General features: G+C 41.8%; 1 protein-coding gene across 2 annotated transcripts; it reads right to left on the bottom strand.

Moving 5' to 3' along the window:
* Positions 1-3,046: 3,046 nt before the first annotated feature.
* LOC109770282 (protein FORGETTER 1) lies at positions 3,047-22,173 on the bottom strand. Of its 2 annotated transcripts, none has more exons than XM_045233246.2 (32): positions 22,042-22,173; positions 19,997-20,062; positions 19,700-19,873; positions 19,487-19,617; positions 19,294-19,370; positions 17,481-17,662; positions 17,211-17,288; positions 16,384-16,516; positions 15,770-15,830; positions 15,485-15,566; positions 15,064-15,192; positions 14,698-14,841; positions 14,478-14,580; positions 13,958-14,086; positions 12,013-12,086; positions 11,264-11,433; positions 11,082-11,175; positions 10,262-10,359; positions 10,047-10,182; positions 9,851-9,957; positions 8,954-9,049; positions 8,796-8,883; positions 8,590-8,707; positions 7,520-7,631; positions 7,330-7,453; positions 7,173-7,250; positions 6,899-7,017; positions 5,990-6,043; positions 5,719-5,821; positions 4,785-4,913; positions 3,795-3,906; positions 3,047-3,396 (listed from the first exon to the last, which is right to left on the bottom strand). In XM_045233246.2, the coding sequence occupies exons 1-32, from the start codon at positions 22,117-22,119 to the stop codon at positions 3,365-3,367; spliced, it is 3,411 nt and encodes a 1,136-aa protein (XP_045089181.1). In that variant the 5' UTR covers positions 22,120-22,173; the 3' UTR covers positions 3,047-3,364. The 2 variants fall into 2 exon arrangements, with proteins under 2 accessions (XP_045089181.1, XP_020184576.1); XM_020328987.4 differs by lacking the exon at positions 22,042-22,173 and adding an exon at positions 20,321-21,033.
* Positions 22,174-22,892: the final 719 nt, after the last annotated feature.

The raw sequence follows: 22,892 nt of genomic DNA, 5'->3' as shown, positions 1-22,892 counted from the left end.
ACTAAACGATCATAGTGCTAAGCTAATGGATGGGTCTTGTCCATCACATCATTCTCTAATGATGTGATCCCGTTCATCAAATGACAACACATGTCTATGGCTAGGAAACATAACCATCTTTGATAAACAAGCTAGTCAAGTAGAGGCATACTAATGACACGTTGTTTTGTCTATGTATTCACACATGTACTAAGTTTCCGGTTAATACAATTCTAGCATGAATAATAAACATTTATCATGATATAAGGAAATGTAAATAACAACTTTATTATTGCCTTTAGGGCACATTTCCTTCACAAACACACCGGAGTTCTGATGCTTCCAAAGATTCTAGACGATGAGGATGCCGAGGGAAGAGACTCCTCTTCGTAGGGTGGACGGTGACGTAGCCATGGAGTGGTCCGACCAGCTAAAGAAGCTCTCATCACCAGAAGGGATGGTCATGGTGAGCCTAGAGGTGACAAGCACTCTATGCCAGACCACGCGAGAAGGAGTTGACAACTTGAAGGTGTTGCATGGTTTCGGAGCCTCATCACATAGGACGCAAGTAGGGTCATGCGGTAGCCCATGGCGAGCACGTCGCTCTGCAGTCCATCATCGGTCTTGGATCGCGAGCCAGATGAAGATTTTGATACGAAGGGGTGCCAAAGTTTTCCACGTAAGCCTAGTAAATGGGGATGCGATGAAGCTGAGGAAGAGGGCGGTGTAGCAAGAACTTGCAGAATAGCATCCATTGGTCGTCCAGTGCCATCGAATAGTGTTGGTAGAGGTTGACACAGCGATATGCTGGATGCGCCGCCAAAGGTCGATGTATTGGAAGGTCACAAGGGGTTCAACATCGCCTTGGATGTCTTGCATTGAGGAACCATAATGGGGACCATCAGCCACACAGTTCAGCTTTTTGGCGCCGCTTGTGAACCATGGCGAGGACTGCTGGCGCGATCTCCACAACACACTGTCCTTAGATCTAGTGGTCAGAACAAAACCGATCTGTGGCCATGCCCAAGCTCCCAAGCGATGGAGGCATAGAACATCACGCGAATGTCGGTGTTATGGTGGATTTGAAGGTGACTCCAGGGGAGAGATGGATCAGTCGTCTGCAAAACCAAAGTCATCGAGCGCGAAGCACCATACTAGCTCGCTAGAGGTCGCGGAGCTCAATGGTCATGCACACCCTACACCAGTTGACCGGACCGGCTACGACGTCCTTGCGGCCTTGCCAGAGAAAATCTTTGATCACACGAGTAGCCTTCTTTCATGATTGTGGCATTGTGGGCTATAGCAGAGAGCGGGTGCACGGGCATATAGTAGAGAGCACATGGCACCAGTGCAAGACGTTCGCCGCGAGAGAGCAAGGAGGCCCTCCAGGTAGATAGCTTCTTGCGAAGACGAACAATAAGGGGCTCGAGGGCAGAGGTTTGGATTCTTCTGGTCAAGGGGGCAATTCCAGATAAGTAATAGGGAACGATGCCACGGAGGTGGAGGGCTCTTAGGCAACCAACTAGAGGGAGGAAGAGGAGGACGCTGGCCCAAAAGATGCGGGACAATTAGGTCCATCCACATTGGAGGAAGAGGAGCACAAGGGCGCGCAGAGAGGAAGCGTGCGGCCGCTTTGCTGCGGGAGTGCCACCTGAGGAGCCGAGGCGTGGCGTTGTGCAGTTACGGGCGATGTGGCCAAAAAACCTACACCTCTTGCAGCGCACATCACGCAGGCACTCAACAGAAGGGTGGCCTTTGTCAAGGTAGTGGGGACAAACGTCCTTCACGGGCTGGGGGTGGCACAGGCGAGGAACAGTGACGTGGCGGAGGACGACGACGAGGGCGAGGACACCACTTTCGACCGAAGGCATTTTGCCATACCTCCTTGACTGGGGCCTTTGCCAGCTCCGGGATGGGTTGAGTCGATGGATTTCCGACCTCAGGCTGCGCCGAGCCACAGGCGAGACATGATATGAGGGGCAAGGAGCGCCTGGCTACAGGCGGGGGCAAACGTCGGGGGGAGGCACATGCGAGGATGCCACTTTCAACCGGAGGCGATCTCCTTCCTCGACCGACGCCTCCACCGGCTCCGGGATGGGTTGACGCGATGGATTTCCGACCTCAGGCCGTGCCGAGCCACGGGCGAGATAGAGGACGAGGGGCAAGGGGCTCCTAGTTATAGGCGGGGGCAAACGTCCTTCATGGGCGGGGGGGGGGGGGGGGGGGGGGGGGGGGGGGGGGGGCGCGAGAGGCGAGGGAGGGGAGGCACGGGCGAGGAACGGTGACACGACGAGGACAAGGATGACACTTTCAACCAAGGTGACCTGCCATCCCTCCTCCGGCTCCGAGATTGGTTGACGCAATGGATTTCCGACCTCAGGTCACGCCGAGCCGTGTGCGAGATAAGGGAAGGAGGGAGACGAGGCAAACTCGGAGCACACAGGTTCCTAACCCTCGCCGCACAACAATAGGACAGGGAAGATCCCGCCTCACTAGAGCACGCAGAGGATGGACTCGACTCCAGCCAGCGCAATGCGTCAGGCAAACACGCAAAGGGAAGGTGAGGAGGCGATGAGGCCAGGCAAACACGCAAAGGGGGGGAGGGGGGGGGGGGGGGGGGGGGGGGTTGAGGAGGCCATGAGGCCAGGCAGGGAAGCCCGGGAGCCTCAGACGGTAGCTGGGGCCACCGGCGGCAGACTAGTAACATCATGGTGCGTAGCAATCCTACAAATCAAATGACCTGTATTAGGAAAAAGATCTAAGGATTCTTATTCCGCAAAATTTCTATTAAAAATCTTTTAATCCAAGAAGTCCTGAATTGTACATCTACATGTCACCTTCTGTTCTTTTTTACCTAGCCTGGATCATTCCTTTCTCCGTTTCTCACTCTCTTGGCAGGAAGGCTTTCATGAAGTTTCATCCGGCCTCCCCCTTTGTTGAAAGCGTGATACATAGCTACACTGAGAGATAAACTAGCGAAACAAAATGGAAGATCTAACAGTTTTCATGAGCTTCTGGGTTGCTGCATATCCATCATACCCTGGGACATGAACACTATGACACCATATTGGTGAGGTGCTTTTTTCTTTCCTCTTTTGAGATTACCTGAGCTTTTGGTTGCTTTACATAGCAATATACAAGATATAAACCAAGTGCAAATAAGAGACCACCACTGATGGTACACTGCATATGTTACACACAGATGTTGCTAGTATTTACTCGCCTAATTACTAAGCTAAGAACTCCCATAAATTAAACAGATTGGCTAGGCAGCTCCCTAGGAACAAAATTAAATGCGCCAAGTCTCTGAAACCTGCTGCTTCTTAACATCAGTCATGTGATCAACACCACCAATATGAATGTCAGAAATAAAAATATTTCCTTGTCAATCATTAATATCTTGGACCCATTGCAAGCCTGCAAAAGACAGTATAAGAATCATATGTAACTGATTTTGACTTAAGAGAGCTACTCTACGTCGCAAAAGGAAGAATGGAATTGATTAAGAGTACATATCAAACTTTCAGCATCTAATAAAAATAAAGTGGAGATGTTGTACTACAGAAAAACAATCGGATTCCTAGTATTTTAAGAAAAAATTGCTAAAGGGTTGAGTTTGTCCCATTGACTGTCCACCACCATGTCATGTTCCGTTTTTAAAACCTTATAGCAGAGATTCAGAACTACCCAGTGAAATTTCTATGGCCTTTAGAACAATTTCTACAGTTTAGTGACTTTGCTTTTATTTACACTTGTAACAAATGATTATCCCCATTGAACTACACGACAAAAGTTCCATGAAATGAAAAACAAACCTGTTAGTACTGACTCCACTGCTGCATTCGGAATGAACAGTCCAACAATCCGCTGATTGTCATTCGTTGTCACTAGACGGACAACACGTATTCTTTTGTGATTTTGATAAACCTGTTCAATTTCAGAAAAAAAGCACAAGTGCATTAAGCAACCACTTCAATGGCACAGCTATCCAGTTCAAGCATAAAATGCAGACAGAAAATCAATCTGCAACTTCATTTCGTTGTGACATACTGAGCTTCTACTATTACCCTTAGACAAGATCTAGTTGAATTCTGGAGGGCCGACGATTGACGTTTATCCATAAAAGCTGTCTTTTCGGATGAAGATAGCAAATGATTCCCTATATGGTTCCCTAATGTTGTTTATCACCCAGTTACCTGGTGTGGCGAACTGGGCTTCTACCATTACCCTTTGACAAGATTTAGCTGAATTCTTGAGGGCCGATGATTGACGTCCATCCATAAACGTTTGTCTTTTCGGACAAAAGATATCCAATGGTTCACTATATGTTCTCTAATGTTGTTTATCACCCAGATACCTGTCAAACTAAGAAAGATATCTTTATGTGTCATCTCTGCTCTAAATAAGGTTACTGGTACTGAGTGGATATACTAATAGTTAACATGAAACTTGCCACCTTAGCCAGGTTAACCGTAACTTCGTCTAAAATGCTTCAAGTAGCCCGCTGCTATAGTTCTTGTCATCATAAATGCACTTATATTGTTGGCTGCTTGGAAGCAAAGTTTCTACTTAGCTTTGTTCCTTCGACGCCATCATTTTCTTTCTTCTGTATGGCTTCACTGAGTTATTTACCTTAACCTAAAGGGTGCAGTTCTACAAATATTGTCTAGGTCAACCAGAAAACCGTCGGAGGCAAGATCCCAAGACCCACGATCACAAGCGCACTGAATTAGAGGAGCCCTACCACTCAGCGCTGAGGAATAAGTAGCAAGACAAAATGCATGTGAATAAGTGACAGAGTAAACCTGTTTAGCTAGGGCCTTCTCAATTGTGCCCCACACTGGAAGTATCAGACCACCCAAAATGTTAAACTCCTGCAGCCTTCTTCCTACTGTACAGTAGCTCCCAACTTTGCATTTGGATCCATGCATACACTGAAATGAGGTAAAAAGGTGCTTGGTAAGTAATATGCATAGAAGAGGGTAAATGTACACAAGCGTCTGCAATATATGCTCATCCTTCAATTGAACAAGTCATAAGTGGAATATGGAAAACAAACTTAACCCAGAACTAAGAAAATAATTACAACACAATGGATCCATAGACACAAAGTAACACAATATTATTCACTATACACAGCACCTCCAGAGATTCATGTGCTGTGTCAGTCATGGAGCTTGAATATCCTTTGGAGGGTTTTGCTCAAATAAATGACAAGAAAAAAAAATACATGCCCTCCGTTCACAAATATAAGATGTTTTGGATATTCCAATACGGACTACATACGGACTGAAATGAGTGAACACACTCAAATGTGTCTATATACATCCTATTCAGAAAAAAGTCAGAACATCTTATATTTGTGAATACTCCCTCTGATCCATAATTATTCAAAGCACAATTGTATACCGATTCGTAAGTCAAATACTTCCTCTGTTCCATAATTCTTGTCGTGGTTTTAGTAATTTGAACTAAAAACACGACAAGAATCATGAAACGGAGGGAGTAATATATATCAAGACCCATGCCAACTTGCACTTCTCTCCGACGTCTCTAAGTCATTATTTCCCTACCTGAGTGGAATGGTTACATAATATTACACCAGATGAATGGCAGGTGAATCAAGTGCAAAGCTGCATGACTGAGGTCATAGGTTTAATCCTCGTCCACACCAGAGTTTTTAGGAAAATGTCATCATGTTAAACTGTTTATAAATCAAAAAGAAAAAAATCATCTTACCTGTTTCGATGAAACATCATATTCATCCTGCCAACCTTTGCTAACTTTGTCTATTGATGACACCTTCCTGTACTTGCCCTTCAGTTCACTTAAAGGCATCTCCCTGCAATGGAGCGGCAATAATAAATATGAATTGACGCCATTTACACAAGACAATGTCTTTCTAGGTTGCTACATGGTGGCTATAGATAGTGATCGTGAAGCAGTATGCGTCTCAAAAAGATCACATAAAAAATGCGCGAGAAAAAAAGTTATGATGAACAGAAAATACCTTAATGCTTCACCAATAGCAGGTCGAATTATCTTGTATATTCCTTCAGTTGAGCTGTGTGTGAACAATATAAACTCGAGTCATCAATCAGATCAAACAGATTTCACATGAAAGGAGAACAAGTAAACACCGCATATATATTTACATGAATCACTCGTACACCAAACCGCATTCCAATCTCACATTGTTGCCAATAAATAAATTGACCTTCTAATCACATTTCTTTTCTTAAAGAGTATGTTCTCAAAGCTTAGCTTTCTTGTGGAAGTATCAACGGATCACACTAAGAACTTGCAAAAAAATGGTACTTTTGAGGGTGCTATAGAACTGGCAAATTTGGCCCCACCAGACAGCGATAACCTGACGCAGTTGTGGCGTGGACTGGGCTGCGAGCTAGCCAATCGACAGGACAGGATCACCGGATGGCATGCTGGTTGAAGCATCAAGAGAAGGAGCCGTGTGATGCCACCAAGGCAGCTTGTCAAATGAGATCATGCAAGCACTGGTAATCATTTGTCTCCCGTCATAGCATTTCAATCCAGCAAGGCAAAACAGGTAAGGAAGTAACATGTCCCTATGTAGTGGACACATATTGTCACACTTAAGGTAATATATAGAAGAATGTTTTTTTGTGTTCCGCCAAGGCTACACCAGCGTAGTTCTCTTATAATTTCTCAAAATATGTGTGCCCCCTAGGTCCTACAAGTAATTCTCACCAAAGATGGTATTTTCAAATTTATACCTCTTGCAAAGATTCCAACTTTTCTAATTCCCTCCCGCCATCAATGGAAGGGGGATACTTCTTAAACAATGCAAATATATAGCTCATTAAAATAGCCAAACAATTCAAAGTCTTTGCGTTTTCTCGAAGAAGAAAAATATATATCTTCATCATTCAACACAACATACCCTTCAAGAGCTAGAGTGAAGTGTCTTCTCCCCATCCATTCCCTTTTCGACTCATAAAACCCATCATTAGAAGAACCAGCACCATCATTCTCTCTTCCATCAAGCATTGCCTTTGCCGACTTCACACGTTAACATGTTCATGAAAGAATTCATGCACAAATGATAAATATTACAGTATAGAACAGGTGTTTCTTGCACTTAAGTATAACTAGCAATCATGCCCACAATGTTATCAATGAAAGAACAAATGATTGAGCCAAATGTTTCTTCTTACCTCCCAGGTAACTCCCCTATCAATGGTGAAAGTAAATAGTATTGTTGAAGCACCAGACAAGCTATCAACATGAACGGTCTGCAGCAAAACTCGCATTGTGACTTTATGGTTAACAGAAGTAAAAGCTCCCAAGAAAAGGATAAAAAAGAAGCATTACCTTTGGTGGCTCTTTCAATTCAATATTCTTACCCTTAATATCAACAATTCCAGAATCCAGCTGCCCTTCTCTTCGTGCATTGTGAAGGACAACATCAAGTATGCTTATAAAGAGATCAAACAACCTGCTCGTAGAAAGTGTTAGCATGCATGGCCAACCAATTATTCAGAAGTCATGCATGAAAACTCACCTATTCTGGATGTCAGGAGCCAATCCCAGAAGGCGGTTAAGGAAGCGAGCAACGTCATGCATATCTGCATCAACAATACGACCAGAAAGCTTCCCTGCAACTTTACCATTGCCTGAAGAAATCATTTAGTGAGACCTTTTTCTATTGACAAGAGATAGAATAGGACATACAAATTGTAAATCATACTGACAGGTGCAACTTCAGTTTATGATCAATCTGAAGACTGACATTTAACATCAAACTCAAATAACTATGCAAGATTACCAAGAAGGACAAAAGACCAAACCTTGTTCTCCCTCCGGTCTTTTTTTTGTTTGCGTTTAACTTCCAGCCCACATACCAAGGAGAGGAGCGTTCAGCAAAAAAAGGACTATTTTGCCCCTGGATTGCTACGGAGGAGACGCTGCGTAGTTACTCTGCGCATGCGAACGATTGGCTCAGCCTGCAGCCTCCAATTCTCGCACCCACGTACTCCTCACTCTCTCTCCTCTCCATCTCTCTGCACACGGCTCTCTATGAAAAATCTTCTCTGCATCCGCACCAATCTCTCACCCTGTTGCATGTCCTATGAGCAGGAAGGGACGAGGGATATGGGGGAGAGAGAGAGAGAGATGGGAATTAGTGCGGCTTCGCGTGCGTTCGAAACGGAAGGGATCAGAGGGGTACTATTGGAAAGAGCAGCACAAATATGCTATGGCGCAGAGCATTGTGGGAAAAACGGGATTTTCTTAGATGCAAACAAAAAAGGACCGGAGGGAGTATTAACAACTTATGCCAGGAAAAAAAACAGATGAAAGATACTCCCTGCGTCCCATATTAATTGACGCTGAAATGAATGTATCCAGTGCTAGATACATCCATTTGGGCGTCAATTAATATGGGACGGAGGGAGTAGCAAATAGGTGACAAAAATAGGCGGAAATGTAAGCACATTAAGCTTTAAAAATGCACACATATACAGAATTCATTTAGCAATGAAACCATAAAAACAGAAAGGAACCGGGTCTTTAGATAAACATACATATGAAAGCATAAAAACAGAAAGGAACCGGGTCTTTAGATAAACTTACATACTGTGGCATCCCTTATAATTCCAACTGATACTAGAGCAACCTTTGCCTCAGTAATGAATTCTTCGATGCTGGCCTGGTTGTCAGAACACCTCGGAGGAACAACTGGAAAAGAATCCTGGTCACCTTGAAACCAACTCTTAGAATGGTGTATAAGGCATGAAAAAGAGGGGAAATTGCTGAAAAATAACTGAAAGTATACAAACCTGCTCCATTATTCCCCTATACACCATGGTTAGCGCCTTTTTCCCATAAGTGCTATCGTAGTTGAAAGCACTTAGAGAAGGTCCAGCCCTGCAGATGTTGAAATCTAGGGTCAGAAATGTTGATGCTTATTACAAAGTTGGTTGAGACCAGCAAAAACCTGCGATCGCCTTGTGTTAAAGCTCCAAGAGACTCGAGTCTTTTTGCCACAATTGATGCAAATCGCTTTTCACCACCAAGATTTGTAAAAAGAAGCCTACATTTGGATTTCCAGATTTGTTATTAGGATATGTAACTCATTCTACTGTCTAGATCACAAAAATAGTGTGAAAAAGAAATAAATTCAACATGAACTGTGCCAGGACGACCAATATATATAGCAAAGGGCAACCCTCACACACTGAACAATAACTTTTGCTTGATTATCTCAGCATTTGAGTACTGTGTGATTTCTGTTGCGTGCATAGCAATTACTAACCCTGTGAGACCAACAAGTCCAGTGAAATTGTTGTTGACTAGATTTCTCTATAAGGCTTCTGGAATCACATTGAAACCATTACAAGACATAATTGATGGTAGACAGGAAACATAGCCTGTCATGCAGAACCTATAACCTGCTAATTTCAACAATTACAAGAAATTATCTGTAGCCTGCATAAGCCTTTTAGAAGGCAACATATTGCGTAGAAAACAAGTGCATACTCATTGTTATGCAGATTTGGAAAATATATACATTAATACTGTTTCTACACATATGCATTAGCAAATCATCAATCGTTCCAGATTCCAGGTGATAAACATCTGCAGTTACATATAATACATCGACAAGTTAATAATTGTTCTACCTATCCTTGATAGTTGCTTCTATCGCTAAGTGGGAAAAAAATCCAATCTAGATCTAACTTTTCATGCAGAAGCAGACAATACCATACAATCTTGATTCTAGTCATAGTTTAAAACTTCGTACCGGAATAGAGGATTATAACTTCAGAAACAAAAGTGCAAATTTACAAATTAGATCTACAAGAAAGCCTTGACATATGAATAAACAGCAGACCTATATTGCGGTGCAGATGTTTGATTAGAGCGATGTGTTCTCCCAAACTGCTGTATTGCACGGTCTGCACTCCAGGGGAGTTCTAGTGTTACATGTACTCTCCTTCTCTGCAAATTTTGTTTAAGCATTTTTAGCATCATTACAAATAGATGATTGGTGTAGTTGCAACAGATGGGAAAAATGGAGATACAAAAACCTGGTTTTTTGCCCTTCTGTCAGCATGTAGGGAAACACCAGCTGATCCCGCTTCAGATATAATTGCAATTAGTTTTTTGTCATCCATGAACTGCTGCTTTTCATGCATATTGATCATCTCCATTGAGACTTCTTTCCTACAAGCAAAAAAATATACACGTATGGCATAGCTGACAAGAAAAATGTAAAACAAATAACATAAGTAAGCTATCTTACGCATTCCGCGCCTGATAAATAACGCCTTTTCCATCTGAAGTTCTTATTAGCATACCACGTCGTCCAGTTATTTCTGCGACCTTGTCAGGCCCCCCTAGCTACAAAATTCAAATAAAATGGAATGTTCTTAATATGTTATAGCCTAAAGCAGAGAATGGGTTTAATTAAAATCTACACAACATATCCCTTTACACATAAATTTCAAGTTCTAGATATAAGATTTCATCTTCAGGCAAAAACAGATGCCAACAAGGAAGCTCTTCCAGCAATGCTTACTCAAGCAGTACACAAATGGTTTTACATCTCGACATCCCTTTCTTCTGCTCTGAAATGCAATATTGTAATACCATCCATTACCCTAGCACTCACCATTTATAATAGTTATATACCAAAATATCCAGAAAGCAAGAAAGAAATAGAGAATCATCATACAATCCTATCAGTTCATACTAGAAGAAACCTAGGTAGGTGTATGAGAATATTTGTAATGCTCCAAGGTCTGAAATCTCTAAAAAAAAAAGGCCAGTCCCCTGCATGGGAACTCGTTGGACCTCAGGATATTGGGCCTCACTTCACCCCAAAGAGTGAGTCCGGAAATACTATGTTAGGATCCAAAGGCATTACATATTGTGGTATGAATTAAATCGTTACTTTATTAGGGCCACATTGGCCACCACTAATTGGGTTGGGAATGACAATCTTTGCAAACATTAGTTGATTCTGAACTTCAATATACAGAAAAGTCCAATACAAGCTCAGAAATTAGAGAGAACCAGGATTATGATAATCAACATTCCTACGAGAAGTAAGCTAAAATTACCTGATCAATGATATCATCCAGAGGATTATTAGGGAGATCCAAGGAACGTATGACATCCAAAATCTTCAACTTTCTCTCTACTGCGGAGTCATACCTGACAATAAGACACAACACAGCATTTATAAATCGTGCAGATGATCATAAGCTGATGAGCATTGTGGTTCATCAAATACACGAAATACCTCTTTGAAAAATCAGCTACATTAGCATCATGCTCCATTTCCTGGCCTTCTATCTTCTTACATGAGTAGCATGACCAATCATCAGTCAACATACCAGTCCAAGGTGGTGTCAGACAGCTAGGATGAACACGTAGAGAACAACCAGAGCAATTGAGCAATAGACTCTTCTCCTGAAAATAAAGATATTGTTATATCCCTCCGCTTTTATTTACACCCAAGTAAACTTTATAAGGTTTGATGAAGTTTATATAAAATAATATGAACTTTCACAATAACAAATATATATGATCCAAAAATACATTCAATGTTAATTCTAATGGTATTGATTTGGTATTGCGGATGTTAATTTTTTTTGTACAAACTTGATCAAAGTCTACTTAAGACAAAGCTGATAAGCAGAGAAAATAAAAACGGAGGGAGTACAAAAGAACTTTACAAGAAAAAACTCAAATGAATTTTCACTTCCACAGATATCATATTCTCCTGCCAACATTCTACAGTGGTTTTGGCATGGTTATCAGTTATAACTAATCACAATATTAAACAGCAAATGGTACTGACAAATATGGAAGAAAGAAGTACGAAAGCAGCCACGGTCATGAGGTTAACTTGCAAAAAGAATGGCACTCCGTATAACTTAAGAGCATTGATGTCAAAGAATCTGACAGACCTGAATTTGTATTCAACAATATAGATCCATATGATCCTATTTAACACAAAAGAACCAAATAATAAACAATAAAAGTCACCTCCTCTGAGTTGCAGATTTGACACATGTGGAACTCCTCATCCGATTCTGATGATTCATGGTCTGATGACTCAGCTGAAACATTATAAGTAGATTAACAATTATCAAAAGAATATAAATTAATAAGTTCAGCATATCTAATCAGAAGTACTCAAGTAGCAATAGCTCTGTCTCAAAATATCACACTATAATAAAGCATTGTTGTGGCTGCTAAAAGCAGCTGTCTCAGCAAGTATAGTTGCAACCTACACAGACATAGCGGACACGTAATCGATAGCATGTAATGAGCATTAAAGAGATGTTTCTGCTTTCTTGAGTAATCAATTGTTGCATATTTGAATTTTCAAAGGGAACCTTCTTGCACATTTATTATGCATCTTATTGCTAAATACTGCAAGGAACATTTTGTAGTTATTTCCTTTTGTATCAGGGGCTTCCCCATCCAATTATTGTTTTTTTTGGGGGGGGGGGGGGGGGGGGGGGGGAAGGGCTCATTCCCATCTAATCATCTTGATTCTTCCATGTGTGCCTGTAAAGCAATAATTGGTTTATGGTCTACCTGATCAGTGATCAAGATTCAAGAGAAACAGCACAAAGGCAGAGGGCAAGTTCTATGCTAGCACTTTTAGACCTCATTATTCATCTTTTCATCCATTACTAGTAAAAGGTACATGCTTCGCATGTCAAAACATTTGCATCTATCTAGCCTCCAAAAGGCGATGTGTAGAGGAAACAGATTAGCAAATGACCAAATGTAATGCTGTCAGTATCATGCATCATTTATATTGCTTGCACCTGCTGTTATTCTCACTTTTTTCTTCTTCCGTTTAGCATCTTTTAGATAGTTCTTGACTTCAGATAGGCCCGGGAGATTCATTTAGGGGGTTAGGACTTAGGACTATGGAGGGAGATAGAAGGCTTTAGGAGGAACGAAAAATGTCTAGGCTATGGGAGGCTGAACTCCATGTGGCACAATCTAGTGCAACAGAGGAGCAATCCAAAGGTTAGTAGCGTAAGGATTTGCCAACTCTCCACCACTGGCTCATGTTTGAAGTTATTCCCACACTATATAGGGATATATATATTCCACTGTTATATTCATACTGCCTCACACGTTTTAGTTTTTCCGTTCATTACTTCCTTTTTCAAATGTTTATTTCAAGTTACTAAATTTAATTTCTGTAAACATTCCTGAGCATATTACACACACTAAACACCGTCATACACTACCCTGTAGACCTTGATTTCTGATCTTCAAATAGTTAGCAACAGCTGCACCTATAACTTTTACATAGCCTTTCCAGACCCTTGTGTGATAGCATTGAGGGCGAGGCGACATCATAGACACAACCTAACTTTGTGTAATAGCATTGAGCAATGAGAATAATAGGCTGCTGCCCAGAGTGTCTAACCCACTATCCACCAAGATATTTTAAGTCGGTTAGTTTCTTTCTTCTGTCTAGAGAAAGTATAATCAAGTCAGAGTCCATAATTCTTACAGATATAAGTAAGTTTTTTTTTCTATGCTATAAAAAAACTATTTCCTCGTCGTCTTTGAGAATATAGATTATACAAGTATTTTTGATGATTTCAGTAACTATGTTGTTCCCAATGAGTACATTAACAGCTGTATCCGATGTCATAAATGAAAGTACTTTCACATGAACAAAACTTGAATTGCTAATTTCCAAAAGTTGCCACGATGTTCCCAGCAAGTATATTGACAGCTGTATCCAGTACAAGAATACATGTTACACGAACAGTTTACATTGAAAGGCTGGTCAAAATCATATTTGTGCTGGCATTTAAATTAATGTTTCAATACAGCTATGCTATAACAGAAAGTGACACAACCTGGAACTGCACTACTGACTAATAAGCAATAAAAGGTTTGCTACATGGCTGGCAGCTGAGACTATAATCAAGTGATCCCCAAAAAAACTTACATGGAGAATAGTCACCACTATCATCATCGCTCACATCTTCCATTTTTGCTACTTTCCTAACTCGCCCTTTAAAAGATACATCTTGTGCAGAATGCCGCTTACGCTGGATCTCCGTGACTTTTTCTTCACCTACAATAGCTTATTTAATTAAATAGTAAAGAAGCAGACAACTAGAATAACCAAAAGACCTGAAACAAGATATGACCAAATGAAAATGATTCAGGGAGGACGCAAAATGAAATAATGAAACACCCCTAAACAGGATGCTCCAGCTCCCTAGATGAAAGGGTCACATACCCATTAGTTTGTTTATGCGACTATGCGAGTGATAATGGATATAACAGAAAATGTATAGTTGACCAGTAAAAGGAAATATCACTAGAGTGAGCACTAACTTCTCGCCTTCTAGGTAACAATATTTCATGTGTCACACACAGTACTTTGCATGCAACAAGGACTAACGATGTGGAAGTCGATAAAACCTGGCTAGGGTTAACATGCTAAAACAACTAGCACAAACCTTGCTGAAAAGTATCAGGTTTTGGAGGTAAAGGGTAATTTTCTTCCACCAGCTTCAGAAGAAGCTCCCGGGGACCAGAAACAAAGTCTTCCATTTCAACACCCTGTTTCATATTTGAAATAATCAAGCAGTCACTTTGTAAGTTGCTACAAACGCTAGAGAGAGAGAGAGAGAGAGAGAGAGAGAGATTTGAGATGTTCAGCAGGAAACATGAACGCACATATTTTGTGACAGCTTCCTCTGTTCGAGCCTCTCCAGTACTCTGAAGACCAATCACCACACATTTGTTCTCAGCCAAAGCCTCCTTAGCCAACTTCACAACAGCAGGGACCTTCGCAGACATGCACATATGCCTGAAGAAACGCTGCAAAAAGTAGCCATCAATTTTATATGAGTAACAGTGTAAGTACTTTTTAGCATGTGAGGCAATTATCTAGGATATTCCTTATGCTATACTGTAAGCTGTGCCAAAATAGAAGAGCAAAAAATGACTTAACCATGCAGTCATGGAACTGTAAAAGATGCAGAATTGCAAAGGTAATAAAATTCAATAAGTTCGTTTCCAGAAAATTTAAGGATGCAACACCTGATGACTGGACCAATATAGCCGCCATATTTGATTTGAAACACCTTTCTCTTCTCCAGAGATTTCACCTGCTGACAGGAGCTCAAGGCGCAAGTCCGCCCAGAATTCGGCTGCCTTTCCGTACATATTCTGCATTGTAGATAAAAATAAAGCAACTTTATCGTAAGCTAATAGTCTTTTATGTTAAAAAGTGGATAGAGAGCCTAAAATCAATTACTTGTTGTAACACATGAATATCATTACAAATAAACATTTTCTCAAACACAAACAAACAACAAGTTGGAATACAAACTACAAAGAGTTTACTTTATGGATAAGCAAAAATTGACGGGAAGAAGACATGAAAGTGCAAAGCGACCATACCACCAAAAATAAAGCTATAAGACAAAAAAAATATACACTGATATTTTATGGTTTTTACCGTCATTCTTTCCTCAAGAGGAGCCTCCACAGTATCAAAATCAGCCCCCTTATAACTTAGTGTACGACAAACATACATACCCCTGCAAGACATTTAATGAAAGGAGTACTCAATATATCATTCTGATTAAAAGAACATGCATCAGCTAATAGTTCAAACACATTAGAGCAGATGAATTCCAGTTGATTTCCCATTTATACACAGCACAATTGACACATGGTAATTGGTACCCATTCATATGGGCTCTTCATGTCATGGTGCATGAGATCTGGAAAGACCACTAACCTAGCTTTCATGTCCATGGCAACAAGTTCAAGGGCACCCACACCACCTTTCTCAAGAGCACCTGCATATGTTTGCATAAAGTATGAAGAACTACAACATTTGATAAATTCTACTGGGTTTTACAGCAGTTCCTTCTAAGCATAAGGCATGCAATGCTTCACTAAAATGACTCGCAGAATCCAAAGGGAACACAAAGTAACTGCCTAACATAATCCAACGCAAAACCCAAATACTCACTCACTGTCTTGCAAAGAAAACTGAAAACCACAGAGTGCACTCCAGAAATGATGATTTAGATTAATTAAAGGTGGAGCTTGAATTACTCGAAGCAGCAATAAACCAAAGATACTACCCAACAACTATATTAGCAGTCTATTTCTAAAACTTCTGGCCAACCAAGTCATTTTCTGCACAGTGAAGTCAGATGATCCTACTGTGTGATCTCAACATATTTAAGGACAGCTTGCAATTGCTATGTTGTGTTATGCAGCTTGTGCTGCAGTGCCCAATCTAGTTAGTTAGGAAAACAATTACTTATTGTGCTGTCAACTTAAGCATATGCTTTCAACTAATTGTTACATGAAAGATTCAAGTAAAAGGATAAATCAGTTAACCTAAAAATTGCGGAAAATCCTGAAATGATGTTCCGTCCCCCCAGAGTCCGAGTCGAACCATATAGCCCAAATTCCGTGGTTCTGATGCACCAGTTGCTGAGCAGTAGACAACACGGGCCTCAGGTAACTTTTCCTGTTATGTCATATAGATGATGTCATAGTATTAATTCAACATGCATATATCAAATATATATTCTTTCAAACATGACGTACCAATATCAGATGGCAGCAAAATTCAGTTAATGCCATCAGTATTGTGTGCCTTCACTATTTGTTTATTACGTAAAATTTAAGTTATTAAAATAAGACAAGGATAACCCACAGTAAATGTTGTCAGCTACTTCTGAAAGACATTAAACGTTTAGCATGATATAAATTGCAGGTGAAAACTTAACACAAACGCATCAAAAAAATTGTTCATACTGTGAAAATCAAAAACACGGCATGCAGCGACATATTAAGGTAGATTGCATACTCTTATATTGACTGAACTCTGATATGTGTTGCGCATGCACACTTAAAAATTGTAATTTTTTTTTCATACTGTGAAAACAAAAATACTTGGCATGCAGTAACAGATTAAGCTAGATTGCATACTCTTATACTGAATGAACCCCTAGAACTTGATGAAATCCATCATATCATGGCAATCAGCCCATCAGAAGGCCCTTATTTTTCTAAAAATATTACAAAAGAATACCCTAATGTTCAGATTAGATTAAAACATGTTAGTATTAAGGATATTTCTAACATTCACAAAGTTGGAAACATAGAGAACAGTGAAGACTTAATTTCCAGCTAGATTATGATTCCAGCCATAGACAAACCTGGATCTCAAGAACTGCTTTACCAGTGCGGGTGGGTTGGCTCCCTGCATCAGGAATCAGATTTTTGGCCTTGTGGCACTGCAAGGAAAATATAAATTGAGCACAAAATACACTCAGCTATACAGATATGGCTACAAAACAAACGCAGCAGAAAAAAAAAGATAAAATTCAGCTCTGCTAGTTCTTTCTTTTTACTGCAAATATAAATATCTAGAGCAAATCTGTAGTAAAAAGAAAAAAAATCTCATTTCCTACGTACAAGAAAATTACCTCATCGAACACTATGAGACCATCAAACTCATGTCCACACCATTGGACTAGTTGCTGCAAACGAGAACGGCCTCTCTCGGATGATGCTATCAAGCTGCTGTAAGTAACAAAAATTACGCCATTCTTTATCCCAATGGCCTTCGAGTCTAGCTTAGAATATGGTAGCTTATTTAAAGGATGCACTGCATAACAAATATAGCAATATCAATTGTAAATATCAGCCATAAATATGAAATGCAAACTTTTTTTGGCAAAGAATATGAAGCGTAAACTGAGTACACAAAACAATCTGCCTAGCAGTAGGAAGAAAAAAGTCAAAAACTACTTTCCGTGGAGAATTTCTCTCAAGGATGCAAATCGCAAATGACAGGAGTAGTATGATCAAATGTTATCAATACATGATGCTCCTCACAACTTCCTACAAAGTCATGTATGGACAGTGCCTGTCGAGATCCTTGGTATTCAAACACTTAATTACCTAAACAGGATAGCGCCAATATTCAGGCAGAAGTCATTGTAAAGGACTAAAGGTTATATATTCTCTTTTATCCAAGGTTATCATTATCCCTATACTGGACCTTTCTGAGACATGTCATTTTTAGGATCATAAGTTTTCCTAATCCTGATCATAAGATCCTTAGGATCGTGATCCTTCTACAATCCTGCCAATCGTTTGCAAACAAAATATTATGTTTAGGTAATTTATATGCTTCATGTAGTTTATTTCCAAGCAGGAAAACTTATACCAAATACATGCACTTCTATCATCGAGATGCTATGATTTATTGCTTAAATTTCGCTTGTAGTATTTCAATGTGCCACAGATACCCATTCGTACTGTGTGCGGTATTTTAAATTTAGAACTTAATATTTCAAATTTAGAACATAATGAATTCATGCATACTTAACAGGGATGTACATACATACCACATCCAATCACATATAGACAATTTAAAACTATGCAAAATCACCCCACACACAGCCACTGGAAAGGAATGGTGTTGCTCTTCCAGTTTGCCTTGGTGCATCTGGAAGGCACGAAATGCCTTGGCCAGCGCCCATATGCAGTCAACAGAGGCAAGATTGTGGACGCGGCCTGATGCGACAATCCAACCTTAATTTTCCGAGAATGGTAGTCGATCCATGAGTGTATTGTTTATGTACGTATGGCCTGGTGCCCTGGTCCTAGGCTTGTCATTAAGCTCTTCGGTTTTTTCAAAGCATAGAGACGCGTAGCTTTTGCATTTTCTTGAGAAGATACACAGTAATTTCCATGTAGCAAATTGTCAAGTCAAGTCGCCATAGGACCGAATTGGCAACTTCAATTAGTCATGACCAGGCAGCAGATATGGAACGGGTGACTGGGCTACGGTGCTACGGCTACTGCTACAGGGAGTAAGAAGAAGACTCAGAAGAGTTTCAGTTTCAATGACAGGCTCAGGAACAGGTTCCCAGTTCCTGCCAACTATTTGCAATGGGGTATATATATATTTAATTATTTACTATATCATTTTTGCATTAACTTTATGGATTATTTGGAGTGCGGTATAGTAAATATATGGTCCGTTATGATGCATCTATTGCTAGATTGAAACATATACCGTTTATTAAATTCTACCTAAAATAACAGTCGCACTTAATCACTCCCTGCTAGCATTTTCTAGGTAAATGTTGTGTTGTTAAATCCACATGTCAATCCACATACAGTTCAAGATGCTATCATGTAGATCCGCAGGGGTCACACACACAGTTGGTGCAATGCAGATGGCATTGACTCGAGGTGAAATGTCATTCAATTTAATAGGTTCCATACCTTGCACGCATTTTGCACCAACATCATCTAAATCTCTTCGAGCATCATACTTCAAGTCAGAACCAACCGATACCCACCTGGAAATCGCAACTAGAAATTCAGCTAAAGGTGTGGTGAAGACGACATAATGGCAGAAAATCTTAACAGTTCAGCAGAGCATTGACTGGATGGGAATTATTAACAAAAGTCTTACACTGCCTTATGCCTTCCCTGTTGCCAATTTTCCCAGATTAATCCAGCAATTGTCCGGCCCTTACCAACACCAGCACCATCACCAACAAAAAAACCTGCTCTATCACCAGTAGGGAGATGATGAAGGTGCCGCTGTCATACAACAACACAAGGATTTACAAGAGGTGTGATGGTACAAATAAAATAATAGCCAAATCATAGAATGTGAACAAACCTGACAAGCATAAACTATTGTCTCGATTTGTAAGCAAGATAATGTCTTAGTTTGATCCAACTCATCCATGATGTTCAACTCATAAGTCGGTTCAGGAGGTTGTACAGCTGACAGCGAAGAAGTCTCTACTACCGGATCCGGATGAGGCAGACCAAGAGATAGTTTGGGAGGCCTCTGGATAAGTGGAAATATGGCAAATTATAAAGGAATTAGGTATAAAAATAGTAATAACTGTAAGTACTGCAAAGCATTTCCACAAAGTGCAGACTGAGCCATCAAAGTAAATGGAATTCTTACATAGTCAGTGAAAGTTTCGCCGACGGTACCACCTTCATCTTCATCGCGCTCAACATCAATTGCAACCTGTTTGAAAAAATCCCAGTAAGTGCAAGTTTGCGAGCCCGATTATACACCAATGAGGCAGACATGGAGACATTGGATACACCACCAGAGCAGCTGAATGTTTATGAGAAATGCCACGGACATTTCGCGCACACTATTTAGCAGACGCACGTGTTGAACAAATGGAGAATGCGACATGAATCAATAAATTGTGTGATGCTAAACTGCTCGACGCCTCCACGCATGATGTCATGCCATACCACCCACCAATCAACATACCTCATTGATCTCCTCGGGCGGCTCTGTGGCGGGCAGACCAATAGGGACGGTTGTCGTGACAGCAACCAGCTGTGGCGGCTGCAGCATGCCTGGCGGCAACACCGGGAGGAACGTCGGGGGCACGGGGACTGACGCTGGGGGTGCGCCGTTGCTGGCGGCGGTGAGGAAGTTCTGGAGCTTGGAGAGGTCCACGGCGAGGTCGACCCCGCACTGCGGGCAGCGGAAGTTGGCTAGGCCGTGGGGCACGTTGAGGACGGCCTGGCAGCGCACGCAGGGGAGCTGGATCTTCGTGGGGTCCACCCCATGCGCCTGCGACGTCTGTGCCGCCTGCGACGCCCGCTTCCGGTGCTGCGGCGGAGCGGGGAGGGCGGGGGCGGCGGAGGATTTGGGCGGGGAAGGCGTGGAGGAGGAGGGATTGGGCATGAGCTGCGGGGGCAGCCGCTGCGCCATCTGGCACTTGGGGCAGATGAACTCCGTCATGCCGGGGGCGACGGCGAGGACGCCGCGGCAGCCCGCGCAGCGCACCTGGATGAGCGCGGAGGCCGGCGAGGGGGAGGAGGAGCCGCCGGCCATCGGCGGCGAGGGTTTGGAGGGGACAGGGGGAACGGGGGTGTGTCTGATGGAATTCGGTCCTCGCTCTCGGGAAGAGGAAGGGGCAACGGGGAGGGGGAGGGGGCGAAACCGAAGCGGCAGCGGAGTGGGTTGGTTGGTCCGTCTGCGCCTAGCCAACAGGCTACAGGCCTAGTAGTAGAACGAACATTCGAGGGCTCGAGGTTTGAATTTTGGTTTCGTATTTGCTCGGGAAGTGCTTTGCATTTGCATTTGCTACTACTCCCTCTGTTCCTTTATATAAGATGTATCAGTTTTTGATAAAATTTCACAATATAAAATGCATTTCTTCTAATTCATCATAATCCCTTTTTTATCCCTGTAGAAAAAAGGAAAATATCTCCCTCTTGATTTTATGTATCTCTTTTTATAGAAAAAGAAGGAAAGTATCCCTCCCCTAATTGCATGTATCTCTTTCTTTCAAAGCATAACTGGTTTACTTGTCAGTAATCATCAAATATGACAGGGATAATTTTGTACTAACGTATCTATAATTTGTTGCCTTGGTCATCGTGCCTAAAAATATACACCTTTGATAAAGGAACGAAGGAAGTAGGTTTTGTAGATTGGGGATTTGGAGTATGTAAATTGTATTATTAATTATTAAAGGAAGTTCATACATCGTTCGTTCTCCTTCCGGCTCCACTAAAGTAATATTTTCTTTTGGACCGCAACCCCACTCAGTTTGGGAAGCGTTGATTCAATCATATCTCTTTTCTTTCTTTGTTAGGATGCACTTACGTGTCTCCCAGCAGATCCATTGCCTAATAACAAAATCAATCATCAATAAAAAATTGCCCCAATAATTTTAGTCAAAACGGTTTCCAACATTCCCAGACGATTCACTACCATACACACCAAATCAATTTATCTTCTATCTACATCTATATATATACTACCTAAAAAAGACATAACGTTTCGCTCAACCTTCGTCCGCCTCCATTCCATGCTTGGCACATCGAGAAAACCAAGGGAAAACCTGACCGCTATAACCCACTCATGCACGTTCATCCTCTTTACTCCCTCTATTAGCTAATTGGTCATGCGTTGCAACGGGGCATACATACTCTACATGGATTATCCACTGAGAGGGAGGAAGAAGATGGCAGTACCTTGCTTGCCGGTGATGCCATGGAGGAAGAGATGGGAAGCAGCCGCCAGGAGGGGATGCTGAGTAGCCAACGAGTCATGTAATCGGGAGCAACTATCGGGAGGGGATGGGGACTAGGCAGGCGACCAGCAGCGGAGGTGCTGGAGCAGTGTAGCTCGGTGGCTAGTGTCGATGAGGACTTGGCCAGCCGCCAGCCAGGTCGGGAAGGGATGGGAGGAGCGGGACGGGGCTGGAGGAGGGTCGAACCCTAGCTATTGAGGAGCGGGAGGGGTTACGGGCCTAAATTTGGGGCTTTCTTTGCCCATCAGTTAATGGGCCAGTAACGATTAATCGGTATGGCAACCGATTATATCAGTCTGATGGGCCAATTATTCGGCCTGACGAGTTATTGCGGCGAATAGGTGCTATTTTGGTCGACCACTCTTCATCTGCGGCGGTTGCTGTTCTGGTGCATTGGTTCCATGGGGCCTTAGCACGACGACTTCCCGACTGTCTATTACAACAATGTTTGCCCGGCTCTGGCGAGGGAGGGGCGATGACAGCGGCGCGCCTTCGGCTCGCTTCAGTGCTTGTAGTCGTCGCTAGGTGGTCTACGGTTCTGGATGTAATTCTTATTATTTCTAATGTCTGTTGTACTACCATGATTGAAGATAAATAGATTGAAAGTCTTTCCGCAAAAAAACTGATTATTGGAAGAATTCTTCGGGTTCAACATCAATCGCGTCTCATATATACCTTCACCCACTGTCACCACCTACACAATCCAATCTCACCACATATGTTAATGCCCATACTTGGTAGCGCTTGTAAGAAGATTTAGTACTATCAAATTGTATACATTGATGGATTAGG

This window comes from Aegilops tauschii, chromosome 2 (genome assembly GCF_002575655.3).
Source record: "Aegilops tauschii subsp. strangulata cultivar AL8/78 chromosome 2, Aet v6.0, whole genome shotgun sequence".
In the NCBI taxonomy this organism is placed as follows: Eukaryota; Viridiplantae; Streptophyta; class Magnoliopsida; order Poales; family Poaceae; genus Aegilops; species Aegilops tauschii.
Note: the sequence above shows the minus strand (reverse complement) of the source record. Positions and strands in the feature narration are given on the sequence as shown.

Coding starts and splice junctions, on each gene's coding strand:
- LOC109770282 (XM_020328987.4), bottom strand. CDS start 20,893: ATGGCCGGCGGCTCCTCCTCCCCCTCGCCGGCCTCCGCGCTCATCCAG. Junction 16,517..17,210: donor AAGCAGTTCTTGAGATCCAG/GTTTGTCTATGG, acceptor ATGACATAACAG/GAAAAGTTACCTGAGGCCCG. Junction 4,914..5,718: donor ATGATGTTTCATCGAAACAG/GTAAGATGATTT, acceptor ACCTCATTTCAG/TGTATGCATGGATCCAAATG.